This window comes from Entelurus aequoreus, linkage group LG07 (genome assembly GCF_033978785.1).
Source record: "Entelurus aequoreus isolate RoL-2023_Sb linkage group LG07, RoL_Eaeq_v1.1, whole genome shotgun sequence".
NCBI classification, from domain to species: Eukaryota; Metazoa; Chordata; class Actinopteri; order Syngnathiformes; family Syngnathidae; genus Entelurus; species Entelurus aequoreus.
Genome location: NC_084737.1, coordinates 19,062,617 through 19,075,435, shown reverse-complemented (window position 1 = coordinate 19,075,435; position 12,819 = coordinate 19,062,617). Strand labels below are relative to the sequence as shown.

The 12,819-nt window shown below is 47.0% G+C and overlaps 1 protein-coding gene across 6 annotated transcripts in view; it reads left to right on the top strand.

The window, feature by feature from the left end:
* Positions 1 to 1,331, top strand: part of ptpn22 (protein tyrosine phosphatase non-receptor type 22) — a 94,096-nt gene extending 92,765 nt beyond the window's left edge. For all 6 annotated transcript variants that reach the window (XM_062052780.1, XM_062052782.1, XM_062052781.1 and 3 more), the window contains 2 exons: positions 48 to 119; positions 197 to 1,331. In XM_062052780.1, the coding sequence (XP_061908764.1) occupies positions 48 to 119; positions 197 to 276 (152 nt within the window). In that variant the 3' untranslated portion in view covers positions 277 to 1,331. The remainder of the gene's footprint in view (positions 1 to 47; positions 120 to 196) is intronic.
* Positions 1,332 to 12,819: the final 11,488 nt, after the last annotated feature.

The following is a 12,819-nucleotide window of genomic DNA, read 5'->3' as shown; positions in this document are numbered from 1 at the left end:
CACGTAATGACCACCAAATACTAAATATTGTCTAAAAATGTCCTCAGTGAAGCCGACTGCTGCTCTCCCTCAGTTGTCTTCGTCCTCCAAGGGAGTATTGACGTCAATGTTCACATTCGGTAACTCCATTGATTAATTTTTTGCTCAATTTCCACCTTTATTTTGAAGTTTTTATCCTGCTTTTTTCCCCTCACAGGATTTGGGCGCCGGATAGGAAGGCCAAAAGGACCCAGGAGTTACCCACAAAACTGGTCCTCAACCTCTTTCCCCTCGTAAGCACCAGGATGACGTCACTAATGGTCGCCAAGAACACGGCTGTCCAAATCAATGCATGCGGGGGCCATTTTGCTATTTTTCATTTCCAAAACCTAGACAACATATAGATTTTTTTCACCTTTAAGCTCACCTCATGTGGCTGGATGAACTTTTTTCCCCCCCGCTTGTGTTGCCAACCATGCTGAAGTGGGACAAATGACCTCCAAACCCTCCAAAATCAGCAACATCTGCTCACATTTCACCTTGAATCACTTCAACATAAAGGACTTTTCATGGTCAGTCATTAATGTCCCACACCACAACACGTACAGAGCAAACATTGGTTCCGCCATCCAATAAACCCACATACCGTATATTTACAAAGTTATACAAAAACAATATCTTGTGAATATAATTATTTATCCATCCATCCATTTTCTTATCCGAAGTCGGGTCGCGGGGGCAGCAGCCTAAGCAAAGAAGCCCAGACTTCCCTCTCCCCAGCCACTTCGTCCAGCTCCTCCCGGGGGATCCCGAGGCGTTCCCAGGCCAGCCGGGAGACATAGTCTTCCCAACGTGTCCTGGGTCTTTCCCGTGGCCTCCTACCGGTCGGACGTGCCCTAAACACCTCATCGCAATCGGGTGCCATCACACCTCATCTGGCTCCTCTCGATGTGGAGGAGCAGCGGCTTTACTTTGAGCTCCTCCCGGATGGCAAAGCTTCTCACCCTATCTCTAAGGGAGAGACCCGCCACCCGTCTTAGGAAACTCATTTCGGCCGCTTGTACCCGTTATCTTGTCCTTTCCGTCATAACCCAAAGCTCATGACCATAGGTGAGGATGGGAACGTAGATCGACCGGTAAATTGAGAGCTTTGCCTTCCGGCTCAGCTCCTTCTTCACCACAACGGATCGATACAGCGTCCGCATTACTGAAAACGCCGCACCGATCCGCCTGTCGATCTCACAATCCACTCTTCCCTCACTCGTGAACAAGACTCCGAGGTACTATCAATCAATCAATCAATCAATGTTTATTTATATAGCCCTAAATCACAAGTGTCTCAAAGGGCTGTACAAGCCACAACGACATCCTCGGTACAGAGCCCACATACGGGCAAGGAAAAACTCACCCCAGTGGGACGTCGGTGAATGACTATGAGAAACCTTGGAGAGGACCGCATATGTGGGTAACCCCCCCCCCCCCCTCTAGGGGAGACCGAAAGCAACGGATGTCGAGTGGGTCTGACATAACATTGTGAAAGTCCAGTCCACAGTGGATCCAACACATCAGCGGGAGTCCATACCACAGCGGGGCCAACAGGAAACCATCCCGAGCGGAGACGGGTCAGCAGCGCAGAGATGTCCCCAACCGATGCACGGGCTAGTGGTCCACCCGGGGTCCCGACTCTGGACAGCCAGCACTTCATCCATGGCCACCGGACCTATGCAACTCCCCCTCGCAAGGCACAGGGGAGAAGAGGAGAGAAGAAAAGAAACGGCAGATCAACTGGTCTAAAAAAAGGGGGGTCTATTTAAAGGCTAGATTATACAAATGAGTTTTAAGATGGGACTTAAATGCTTCTACTGAGGTAGCATCTCTAACTGTTACCGGGAGGGCATTCCAGAGTACTGGAGCCCGAATAGAAAACGCTCTATAGCCCGCAGACTTTTTTTTGGCTCTGGGAATCACTAATAAGCCGGAGTTCTTTGAACGCAGATTTCTTGTCGGGACATATGGTACAATACAATCGGCGAGATAGGCTGGAGCTAAACCGTGTAGTATTTTATACGTAAGTAGTAAAACCTTAAAGTCGCATCTTAAGTGCACAGGAAGCCAGTGCAGGTGAGCCAGTATAGGCGTAATATGATCAAACTTTCTTGTTTGATCATGTAGAACTCCTCTACATGGGGCAAGATCTCCTCCCCAACTCGGAGATGGCACTCCACCCTTTTCCGAGCGAGAACCATGGACTCGGACTCGGACTTGGAGGTGCTGATTCTCATCTCAGTCGCTTCACACTCGGCTGCGAACCGATCCAGTGAGAGCTGAAGATCCTGGCCAGATGAAGCCATCAGGACCTCATCATCTGCAAAAAGCAGAGACCTAATCCTGCAGCCACCAAACCGGATCCCCTCAACGCCCTGACTGCGCCTAGAAATTCTGTCCATAAAAGTTATGAACAGAATCGGTGACAAAGGGCAGTCCAACCCTCACTGGAAACGTGTCCGACTTACTGCCGGCAATGCGGACCAAGCTCTGACACTGATCATACAGGGAGCGGACCGCCACAATCAGACAGTCCGATACCCCATACTCTATGACAGGGGTGTCAAACTCAAATACAGAGTGGGCCAAAATTTTAAACTGAACAAATCCGCGGGCCAAGGTTGAACAAATTAACCTTTTAATAGGGACCCAAACACGTTTTGCATTGAATATTGAACAATTGAGGCTTATATAACTTTATAGTGACATGCAAAATGGAGTTTCAAATAATAATAATTAAAAAATATCAATGGCATATCAAATACAATTTAAATAAAAATTGAATGCCTCTTTTCTATTTGCAGCCTTCTGAGGTAAATATCAACCTTAACTTTTTCCACAGGCTAATAAATTTGAATATAAAGTAACAATGAATAAAACAACCATCCAGGACTTTAAACTGCTCAGTTTGCAACACACTGATCTAATCTGATGTGATACCTGCCATCTTTTCTTGGATGCTAGTTCATTAATGTCGGAGCTCAGGCTTTGAGCTGAGGCAACCTTCATTATCGAACGAAGGTGTTCATCAGTCATTATATCTCATAGTCCACCCGGACCACAGTCTTGGGGGCGTGCCTTAAAGGCACTGCCTTTAACGTCCGCTTTTCATCCATTCTAACAACGTGCTGGCCCAGTCACAAGATATGTGCGGCTTCTGTACGCACACACAAGTGAATGCAACGCATACTTGATCAACAGCGATACAGGTTACACTGAAGGTGGCCGTATAAACACCTTTAACACTGTTAAAAATATGCGCCACACTGTGAACCCTCACCAAACATGAATGACAAACACATTTCGGGAGAACATCCGCACCCTAACACAACATAAACACAACAGAACAAATACCCAGAATCCTTTGCAGCACTAACTCTTCCGGGACACTGCAAAATACACCCCGCTACCACCAAACACACACACACACACACACACACACCTTAGCGTTCCGGCAGAGTTAGTGCTGCAAAGGGTCTGGGTATTTGTTCTGTTGTGTTTATGTTGTGTTACGGTGCGGATGTCCTCCCGAAATGTGTTTGTCATTCTTGTTTGGTGTGGATTCACAGTGTGGCGCATATTTGTAACAGTGTTAAAGTTGTTTATACGCCACCCTCGGTGTAACCTGTATCGCTGTTGATCAAGTATGCGTTGCATTCACTTGTGTGTGCGTGCAGAAGCCGCACATATTATGTGACTGGGCCAGCACTCGGACTGGATGAAAAGCAGACGTGACGATTTTCGGGAGGGGCGCTGAAATTTGGGAGTCTCCCGGGAGGGTTGGCAAGTATGAGAATTAGCGGTGAATGTGGTGTTACCGCGGCACCGCCGCTGTATGTAATCGGCGGGCCAGCTCTAGTGTTAATTTGATATGGCCTCAAGGGCTAAGTGAAATTACACGGCGGGCCAGAGTTTGACACCCATGCTCTAGCCTTTAAATGGACCCCCCTTTTTAGACCAGTTGATCTGCCGTTTCTTTTCTTTTCTCCTCTGCCCCCCTCTCCCTTGTGGAGGGGGGGCACAGGTCCGGTGGCCATGGATGAAGTGCTGGCTGTCCAGAGTCGGGACCCGGGGTGGACGGCTCGCCTGTGCATCGGTTGGGGACATCTCTGCGCTGCTGACCCGTCTCCGCTCGGGATGGTCTCCTGCTGGCCCCACTATGGACTGGACTCTCACTGTTATGTTGGATCCACTATGGACTGGACTCTCACTGTTATGTTGGATCCACTATGGACTGGACTCTCACTGTTATGTTGGATCCACTATGGACTGGACGTTCACAATATTATGCTAGACCAGGGGTCGGCAACCCAAAATGTTGAAAGAGCCATATTGGACCAAAAATACAAAAACAAATCTGTCTGGAGCCGCAACAAATTAGAAGCCATATTACATACAGTGTGTCATGAGATATAAATTGAATTAAGAGGACTTAAAGGAAGCTAAATGAGCTCAAATATAGCTACAAATGAGGCATAATGATGCAATATGTACATATAGCTAGCCTAAATAGCATGTTAGCATCGATTAGCTTGCAGTCATGCAGTGATCAAATATGTCTGATTAGCACTCCACACAAGTCAATAACATCAACAAAACTCACCTTTGTGCATTCACGCACAACGTTAAAGGTTTGGTGGACAAAATGAGACAGAAAAAGTAGTGGCATAAAACACGTCCTAGAAAGTCGGAGAAAGTTACACATGTAAAAAAACTAAGGTGAGTTCAAGGACCGCCAAAATTAGTAGGACAAAACGGCGCTCGCCAAATACTCGAATCAGTGAAGCATGTTTAATACAAACAGTGTGATTTATAACAATTAGTGTCATGTTTGTCCTCCTACAGTAACCATACTAAAACAAAAAATATATTTTTTTCCCATCATCTTTTTCCATTTTTCATACATTTTTGAAAAAGCTCCAAAGAGCCACTAGGGCGTGTTATGTTAGTGTTAGAATACAACTAAGAATGACGACAGACACCAACTCTAGTTGACTCTTTACTCGGGAGCCCCGGAACTTCCTGTCCCACTCCCAAATGGGTCCGTGGTACAACACACTCAACAACAACCATTCCTTTACAGAACACCTCCCCCTTAAGTTTGACCTCTTCTTCAAAGCCAATGGTTATCTAAAATTATCTCTTTAAATGCCCCCCTTGACATTACCTAAACATTTGCCGTATGAAATCTTACTTACTTATATCTTTCTGTAAGACACACTTAGTGCATAAACATATATCTTATATAAACTGTATAACCCTGAAAATCAATATTACTTTTTCTTTTCAAACGATCAACTTACTTCCCATAAACTTCAAGCACATGAACAGTATGAATCAGATTACAATCCTCTTTCCTTTCTGTTTTTTTTTTTTTTTTTTTTTTCACACACACCACATTGTCTCAACAGTCCTAAAGATCCAGACGTCTAGGAGGGCATGAGACTCGGCCTGATGCTGTGATGTACTTGTTGGATGCGTCTGTATCAGTATTTACGTGTCTGTTTGTTTCTGTAGTGGTGCGTGCAGGTGTGCTTGAGTTACCTGGCTCTGGAGTGTGCTCTGTGTAGTCTTGTGTGTCAGGCGTCTGTGTGTTGTGAATTGGGCGCATGTGTGTGCGATTACGCCTAAGTGAGCCCTCTTCAGTGTTGATAATGTAGGATCTCGGTGTAGACGCTTTCTGCACCACTGTCCCGTGTTTGTTTTCTTTCGGCAGCCAAACCTCTTGGCCTGACTGCAGCTGCGGCAGGACCCGGACTCTGTGGCGCTGGTTGTACCGGCGCTGCTGTTTCTCCTTCGCTCGCCTTTCCTCCTTCCGGAACTGCCTAATGCCTGGCCACCGAGGACGAAGTGCAGCGGGAACTTGGGGAATGTCAGAGCGGATCTGTCTCCCCATTAGGAGTTGTGCTGGAGAGTAGCCACTCTCCAGCGGCGTGGCGCGGTATGTCTGCAGCGCCCTGGCCTTGTCGCCGCCTCCTTTCCACAGCCCTTTGACTGTGGCAACAGCCCGCTCCGCCTCGCCGTTGGCCTGTGGGTATCTGGGGCTGCCGGTGACGTGAGCAAATCCATATGCTCTGGCGAAGGTCTGGAACTCTGAACCGCTGTACTGCGGCCCATTGTCGGAGAAGACCGTCTCTGGTGTCCCATGGCGACTGAAGACGTCCTTGAGAGCAGCCACTACTGTCTCCGCAGTAGCTACTTCGAGGTGTGCTACTTCTATGTAGCGTGAAAAATAGTCCACTACTAGCAGGTATGTACTATTTTTCCAAAAGAACAAGTCCGTGCCGACACGTTGCCAGGGTCTCTCCTGCACTGCTGTCGTCAGCAGCGGCTCTCTCTGCTCTGCACGATGCTGTGAACAGGTGTTGCAGTTCTCCACCATCTGTCTGATGTGGCTCGACAGTCCTGGCCACCAGACCGCCTGGCGGGCCCTAGCTCGGCATTTAACGACCCCTTGATGCCCACTGTGTAGCTGCTGTAAGACTTCCCCCCTCAGCTCACCTGGAATGACGATGCGTTGGCCTCGGAGGAGCAGCTGTCCATTCATGGTGAGGTTGCCTTTTTCAGGCCAAAAGAGAGCCAGCTCTTGGGGCAACGCATGTCTCTCAGGCCATTCAGTCTCACAGTATCTGATCAGCTGCGCACAGATTGGGTCGGCTTTCTGCTTTGCTGCGATGTCGTTTAGACGGTGCTCTGTAGCGGGGAAGCTCTGAGTGACGGCGTCCAGGAACACTTTGACCTCGGCCTCTTTCTCCTTTTCCTCCGCCGTGAATGTGTGTTGGATTGGGGCCCTGGATAACGTGTCCGCTGTTATCAAGCTCTTCCCCGGCACGTGCACGATATCGAAACAGAATCTCAGAAGCCTCAGCCTGAACCTCAGCACTCTCGGTGGGAGTTCGTCGAGAGCCTTGGTGCTAAGCAATGGCACTAGGGGCTTGTGGTCTGTCTCCAACCTGAATTTCAGTCCCAGCAGGTAGGAGGACAGACGCTCACACGCCCACGTAGCTGCCAGAGCTTCCTTTTCAATCTGAGCGTAATGTCTTTCGGTGTCTGACATACCTCTTGAGATGAAGATGATTGGTCTCCAGGCTCCGTCTGACTGCTGCTGGGTGAGGACGCCCCCGAGACCAAAGGATGAGGCGTCCGCCGACACGCACGTCTCCGCTGTCGGTGAGTAGGCAGCCAGCACCTGTGTGGAGCTGAGCTCCTGTTTGAGTCTTTTGAAAGCCTCTTCTTGTGGCGCTTCCCAGCACCACTCGTTCTTTCCGCACAGCAGGTCTTTGATTGGGCGTGTGTATGACGCGAGGTGCGGCAGGAACTTGCTGAGGTAGTTGGCCATCCCCATGAGTCTCTTCACCCCCTCGACGTCCGTCGGTGCAGGCATCTCCTGTATGGCTTTGATCTTTTCGATGTCCGGTGTCACACCATCCACGGAGACTCGGTGGCCCAGGAAAGTGATGCTGTTCTTGCTGAACTCACACTTCTCCCCATTCAATGTTAGTCCCTCCTCCTGGAGCTTCTTCAGGACCTGACAGAGTCTCTCGTCGTGCTGGGTCTGGCTGTCCCCGTAAACCAAAATGTCGTCCGCGTGACACACTGCGCCTGCGCAGCTCTCCAGCATCTGCAACATCCGCCGCTGAAAGTGTTCAGGTGCAGAGGAAATCCCGAACGGCAAGCGGTTGAACGCGTACCGTCCGAACGGGGTGATGAATGTCGTCATCAGCTTACTTTCCTCTGCTAGCGGGATTTGCCAGAAGCCGGAGGTGGCGTCCAGCTTTGTGAACGTTTTCGCCCCGGCCAGCATGCCCAGGGTGTGGTCGACAGCGGGGAGGATGTATCTCTCCCTCTGAATCCACCCGTTTAAATGGGTTAGGTCTACGCACAGCCGCATCTTGCCGTTGGGCTTCGGCACTACGACTAAGCCAGCACACCAGGGTGTGGGTTGTGTCACCCTGGAGATGACACCCATGTCGACCATGCGATCCAGTTCCTTCTTGACTTTGTCGCAGAGGGGAAGAGGCACGCGGCGTGGGGAGGACAGAGCGTAGGGGACTGCATCGGGCTCCAGGGCGATGGTGTAGGGCTCCTTTAATTTCCCTAACCCGGTGAACACAGTGGGAAACAGCGCTTTAAAGTCCTTCTGCTGTGTTTCCACTGTATCAACACGCCGCACCAGATCGAGGGCCTTGATCGCTGGGAGGCCTATCAGAGGCTTGGACAGTCCATTGACAACATAAACATCCTGTCTGGTTGTTTTGCCCTTTGCCGTCAGACCCCCTTTAAAACATCCATCAACCTCAAGTCTGTGTTGCCCTGGGCCATACAGCACTTTTCTTGACTGTTGCAGTGCCCCGTGGATTTTTCTGAAGTAGATACTGCTGGGAATCGCGTTGACAGCAGCCCCCGTATCCAGCTTGAACGCCAGCTCTCGTCCGTTCAACTGTAGCATTCCGATCCATTCATCCTCTCCCTCTGAGCTCACTTCGCCCAGGAACGCAAACTCAAACTCCTCCTCCTCACTCTGTATGATGTCGTGCACACTTTTAGCTGACCTGCATATTTTGGCAAAATGTCCTCTTTTGTGGCACTTGTGACACTCGGCATCACGAGCAGGACACTCTTTCCATGGGTGTTTTTTCGTGTTCCCACACTTGCCACACCCTGTTGTCTGCACTCTTTCCATGGGAGTTTTATTGTATTCAACTTTTCGCCCCATCTGGTTCTTTGTTATTGCTTCTACATGACCTGCTGACGGCTCTGCCCCCCTCAGCCCCGGCTGTTGTTTTTTCACTGCTGCACTTTGCTTGATCTGCGTTATGGCTTTTTCTAGGGTGAGTTCTGCATCTAGCTGTAAACGCTCCGACAGCCTCGCATCTAGGATCCCGACAACTAGTCTGTCCCTTATTAACTCGTCCCTCAGAGTACCAAACTCGCAATGTTCAGCTAACGTGTGCACGGCGGTGATAAAGGACTCCACAGTCTCGCCTGGTTGCTGACATCGCCGGTTAAAGCAGGCCCTTTCATAGATCACGTTCCGTTTACTCACGCAGTGTTTTTCGAATGCTGCCGTGACGTCGTTGTAGGACTTCTTTTGTTCCTCCGTTAGCTGTAGCGCCTTCAAAACGTCCTCAGCCTCCTCCCCCGCCGAGTACATAAAAGCATTCACCTGGAATTCCTGAGACTGCTTGTCCAGTCCAGATGCAATTCTATAGCGATTAAATCGCGTACTCCATCTTGGCCATTCCTCTGGTTTCGAAAAGTCAAATTTACTTGGCGGGAAGTATTGAGGCACTTGGGGCAGCGCTGCTAACTGTTGCTGTTGTTCGTCCATTTTTTTTTTTTCTTCTTACGTCGTCTTTTTCTTTTTCGTTGTAATCTTCTCGGATACACTGCTCGTTACTACCGTACCACTAACGTCACTCAGTTTCTGACACCATGTTATGTTAGTGTTAGAATACAACTAAGAATGACGACAGACACCAACTCTAGTTGACTCTTTACTCGGGAGCCCCGGAACTTCCTGTCCCACTCCCAAATGGGTCCGTGGTACAACACACTCAACAACAACCATTCCTTTACAGAACAGGGCGGCGCTAAAGAGCAGCATGCGGCTCTAGAGCCGCGGGTTGCCGACCCCTGTGCTAGACCCACTCGACGTCCATTGCATCTGGTCTTCCCTAGAGGGGTGGGGTCACCCACATCTGCGGTCTTCTCCAAGGTTTGTCATAGTCATTCACATCGACGTCCCACTGGGTTGGGAGTTTTTCCTTGCCCTTACGTGGGCTCTGTACCGAGGATGTCGTTGTGGCTTGTGCAGCCCTTTGAGACACTTGTGATTTAGGGCTATACAAATAAACATTGTTTGATTGATTTTTCTTAAGAGTGTATAAATCCACTTTCAATATTTTTTTTATTGTATATTTGTCGATAAAACTTTCAAAATAGACCCAAATGTGCAGTGATGCAGGTAAATAAACAGTAGCCTGGCGGCCCACCATCTGAACCCGGAAGTGCCTCTAGGTCACGTGATTGCAAGCCAGCGAGCAGGAAGTACACAAAGTCGTCGTTGGCATCATTCAAAACAAATCAAAAAGTTAAATTGTCCTGCGTGCTTTATATCCAGATTTTATGTTCTATGTAGCTGATATTTGCGTAATTGGGACGTTGACGGCAACAAATAATGCACAAAAACATACAAATAGTAATGAACAAATTCAGAGCCAGGAATATATATTAAGCAACTAAAACTTAGACTTCCTTTTTATTGTCATTCAAATTTGAACTTTACAGTACAGATAATAACAAAATGTTGTTGCATTAGCTCATGGTAGTGCAGGATAAAAAAGCAATAAGGTGCAGATATAAATAGATAAATAGGTTACTGTACAGATAAATATATTGCACTTTTTCATATGCATCCGCGTTTATGGATGTATGTTATATTGTCTTTTTTATTCCAGCGAGTTAATCCATTTTGCGGGGAGTTGAGGGGATAATTATGATGCGTTCAAGAGCAAACAATAATATACTGTATATTAAATAATAAACATTAACATAAAAAAAATTAAGGCAAATTGAGCCACAATAACCACCAAGCACCATAGGCTCAGTAGGCAGAGGTTACAAAGGAAAATAACAAGTTAGCCTTTACGCAAACCATAAACTGATAGGTGTGGGTTGCACCTGGGAACACACTGATTGGTGTTTCTATGCATGTGTGTGTGTGTGTGTGACTGTGCGTGTGTGTGTGTGTGTCTATGAGGCTGCAGAACGTTAATAAATGTCCCCACACAATGTACATTTGACAGTGATTCATAGCAGGGAAGCTAACATCAGCCTACAGTGACAGCCAAAATATCTACTAACGTTACTTACCGCGATGTGCTTCCTCAAATTTGATGTTGAGTTCATGTAAGCTTAAGCTTGTTAATCATGTGGCCGCCTGGCTCTGTTTGATTGGTGAAACGGAGTCAAACGTCACCAGTGACTGCATCTGATTGGTGAAACGCAGGCATGCATAGATCCTACTTTGAAGGTCTGTCTGACAAACCAAAACAAACAAAGCGTGCATTAACAGATGGATAAAAATCAGTAGCGAGTAGCGAGCTGAATGTAGATAAATGGAGCGGAGTAAAAGTAGTGTTTCTTCTCTATAAATATACTCAAGTAAAAGTATGTTGCATTAAAACTACTCTTAGAAGTACAATTTACCCAAAAGTTACTCTAGTAGATGTAACGGACTAAATGTAGCGCGTTACTACCCACCTCTGCACAGTACCATACCATACCATACCAACTTTATTACAGTACATATTCCGTACAATTGACCACTAAATGGTAACACCCGAATACCGGTAAGTTTTTCAACTTGTTTAAGTCGGGGTCCACATTAATCAATTCATGGTAGCCAAACGACACGTCAAGTCCTTGTTAAAGAAACAACAATTAAATCAATATGTGTTACCCGCAAGACAACTTACCTTCAGGTGTATTGGTGAGTGGGGGAGGAGACTGTTCTTGATCGTCTTGTACTGGACTTTCCAAACATAACATAGCAGCTCCTGTAGCGAGCAAACACTTGACAGATGTCTACGGGCACTACCCCATAGACATCTTATAAGTAGACGCCGCATCGAGCGCTACTGCCTACTGCCGCTGACGAGACGCGGGGCCGCCATCTTGGAGTGGTGATCCGCTCCACTCAGTGCAATTCATTTGGCAGGAGCAATGAACTGTCAGCGCATTTAATTCATCTTACCTCACTGAATACCACTGATTTTCACGCGTTTTTTTTGTCATACGTGTAGCTATGATAAAGGATACATGTTTTATTGTTCATAGTTTGCTTAACAGTAATAGAATATTCTTATATGCTATAAGCAGTGTTGGGTTAGTTACTGAAAACCAGTAACTAGTTACAGTTACTAGTTACTTTATTTTAAAAGTAACTCAGTTACTTACACCAAAAAGTAATGCATTACTGTAAAAAGTAACTATTTAGTTACTTATATATATTTTTGTATTTTTTTAAGGCCCCCTTTGATGCCCTTTTAGCCTTCATTTCAGTACTGTTATTGCACTGGAGAATAATACAATTGGTTGATCAACTTGACATGCATTTGCATCACTGAACTCTGCTAAGCAATGTGGTCTACGTACAACACACAAAGACAAAGATATGTTATAAAATATAAATAAAATAATGTCTGAACCTGGCTTCACCCAAGGAAGGAACACATGACATACACAAAGCCTAACCAGGCATTTTTTTCTCTCAAGGAATTGTGAAATAAAATCATGTCTTCATGAGATCAACACTGTACTGAAGCCCAGAACACTCAGCATTTCCCCAGTTTTAGTTTAGAGATAAGGAAAGATTGGCCTGGCCCACTAGGATCCCTCTTTATGTTTGTGAACTTTATAGTCTATACATTTAGAGTGATGTGATAATCAAACACTCTAGAAGTCTAGAATGAAAGAGTATATACGAGAATTGACAGAGTGTGTGTACCTTCAGTGCTGAATGATGAGCAGAGGCAGAGTTTGGAGTGTCTTCTTTAGCTCGCTTTCCATTTTTATGTACTCACTGTCCAGGTGCCATTTGACGCCCGGTATCATGCTAATTAGCTGCCTGAAATCGGGTGACTCCACTGTAGAAATAGCCTGCATGTCTTCTAGCACATACGCTGCAATGGCTCTATCAATGTTGTCCTGGCTAGCAGTGCCTCGTTAAAATCCAGCCGCTGTTGCTTAGGAGGTGAAGTGTGTCTCTCTTTACTAGCTTCGTCGAAGCAT